The 998-nt window shown below is 42.3% G+C and overlaps 1 protein-coding gene across 1 annotated transcript; it reads left to right on the top strand.

The window, feature by feature from the left end:
* Positions 1–3: 3 nt before the first annotated feature.
* LOC109131708 (protein SABRE-like) lies at positions 4–993 on the top strand (the record flags this gene model as incomplete). The annotated part of the gene is made up of 1 exon (XM_019242885.1): positions 4–993. A coding segment is annotated over one exon (990 nt), but the record flags the coding sequence as incomplete, so codon positions are not given.
* Between the last annotated feature and the right edge of the window lie 5 nt (positions 994–998).

The raw sequence follows: 998 nt of genomic DNA, 5'->3' as shown, positions 1-998 counted from the left end.
TCTGGGAAAGGAACTAGGCTTGTAAACCTCAATCTAGAACGTTGCTGTGTAAATTTCTGTGATGATACAGGATTGGATAATACTATCATTGACGATCCTAAATCTGTCAATTATGGATCCCAAGGTGGTCGGGTTTCATTTAAATCACTGGCTGACGGCACACCACGCACTGCGAGCATTCTGTCTACTGCTCCTGAAGTTTGTAAAAGACTGAAGTACTCAGTCTCTCTTGAAATATCACAGTTTAGCGTTTGTCTCAACAAGGATAAACACTCAACCCAAGTGGAACTTGAAAGAGCAAAATCCATCTACCAGGAGTATCTGGAGGAGCATAAGCCTTGTTCGAATGTCACATTGTTTGATATGCACAATGCGAAGCTTGTACGTCGATCTGGTGGTCTTAATGAAATTGATGTCTGTTCTCTCTTCAGTGCTACTCATATTTCACTGGGTTGGGAACCTGACGTCCATCTATCTTTTTATGAACTGTTTTTGCGGTTGAGATCCCTGGTGTATGCACAGAGGCATAATGGACCTGAAAGCGGGTGCGATAAAGGCATCTCTAGTGTGAAAGATGGTGGCCCGAGTGAAAAAACAAATCAGTCCAGTTCTGTTGACAAGCAGAAGAAAAAGGAATCTATGTTTGCTATTGATGTGGAAACGTTGACTATATCAGCTGAGGTAGGAGATGGGGTGGAGGTTACGTTGGAGGCACAATCAATTTTTTCTGAGAATGCCTGTATAGGAGTGCTTCTTGAGGGGCTTATGCTTGCTTTCAATGGATCTCGAGTATTTAAAACTACAAGAATGCAAATATCAAGAATCCCTACTGCTTCTTTGAATTTGTCTGATTCAGTCCCTGTAATGACAGGTGGTCCGTGGGACTGGGTTGTACAAGGGCTTGACATGCATATTTGTATGCCATACAAACTACAGTTGCGTGCTATAGATGATTCAATTGAAGAGATGTTGCGAGGCTTGAAACTTATATCTGCAGC

The sequence above is a fragment of the Camelina sativa genome, unplaced genomic scaffold (assembly GCF_000633955.1).
Source record: "Camelina sativa cultivar DH55 unplaced genomic scaffold, Cs unpScaffold02837, whole genome shotgun sequence".
In the NCBI taxonomy this organism is placed as follows: Eukaryota; Viridiplantae; Streptophyta; class Magnoliopsida; order Brassicales; family Brassicaceae; genus Camelina; species Camelina sativa.
Note: the sequence above shows the minus strand (reverse complement) of the source record. Positions and strands in the feature narration are given on the sequence as shown.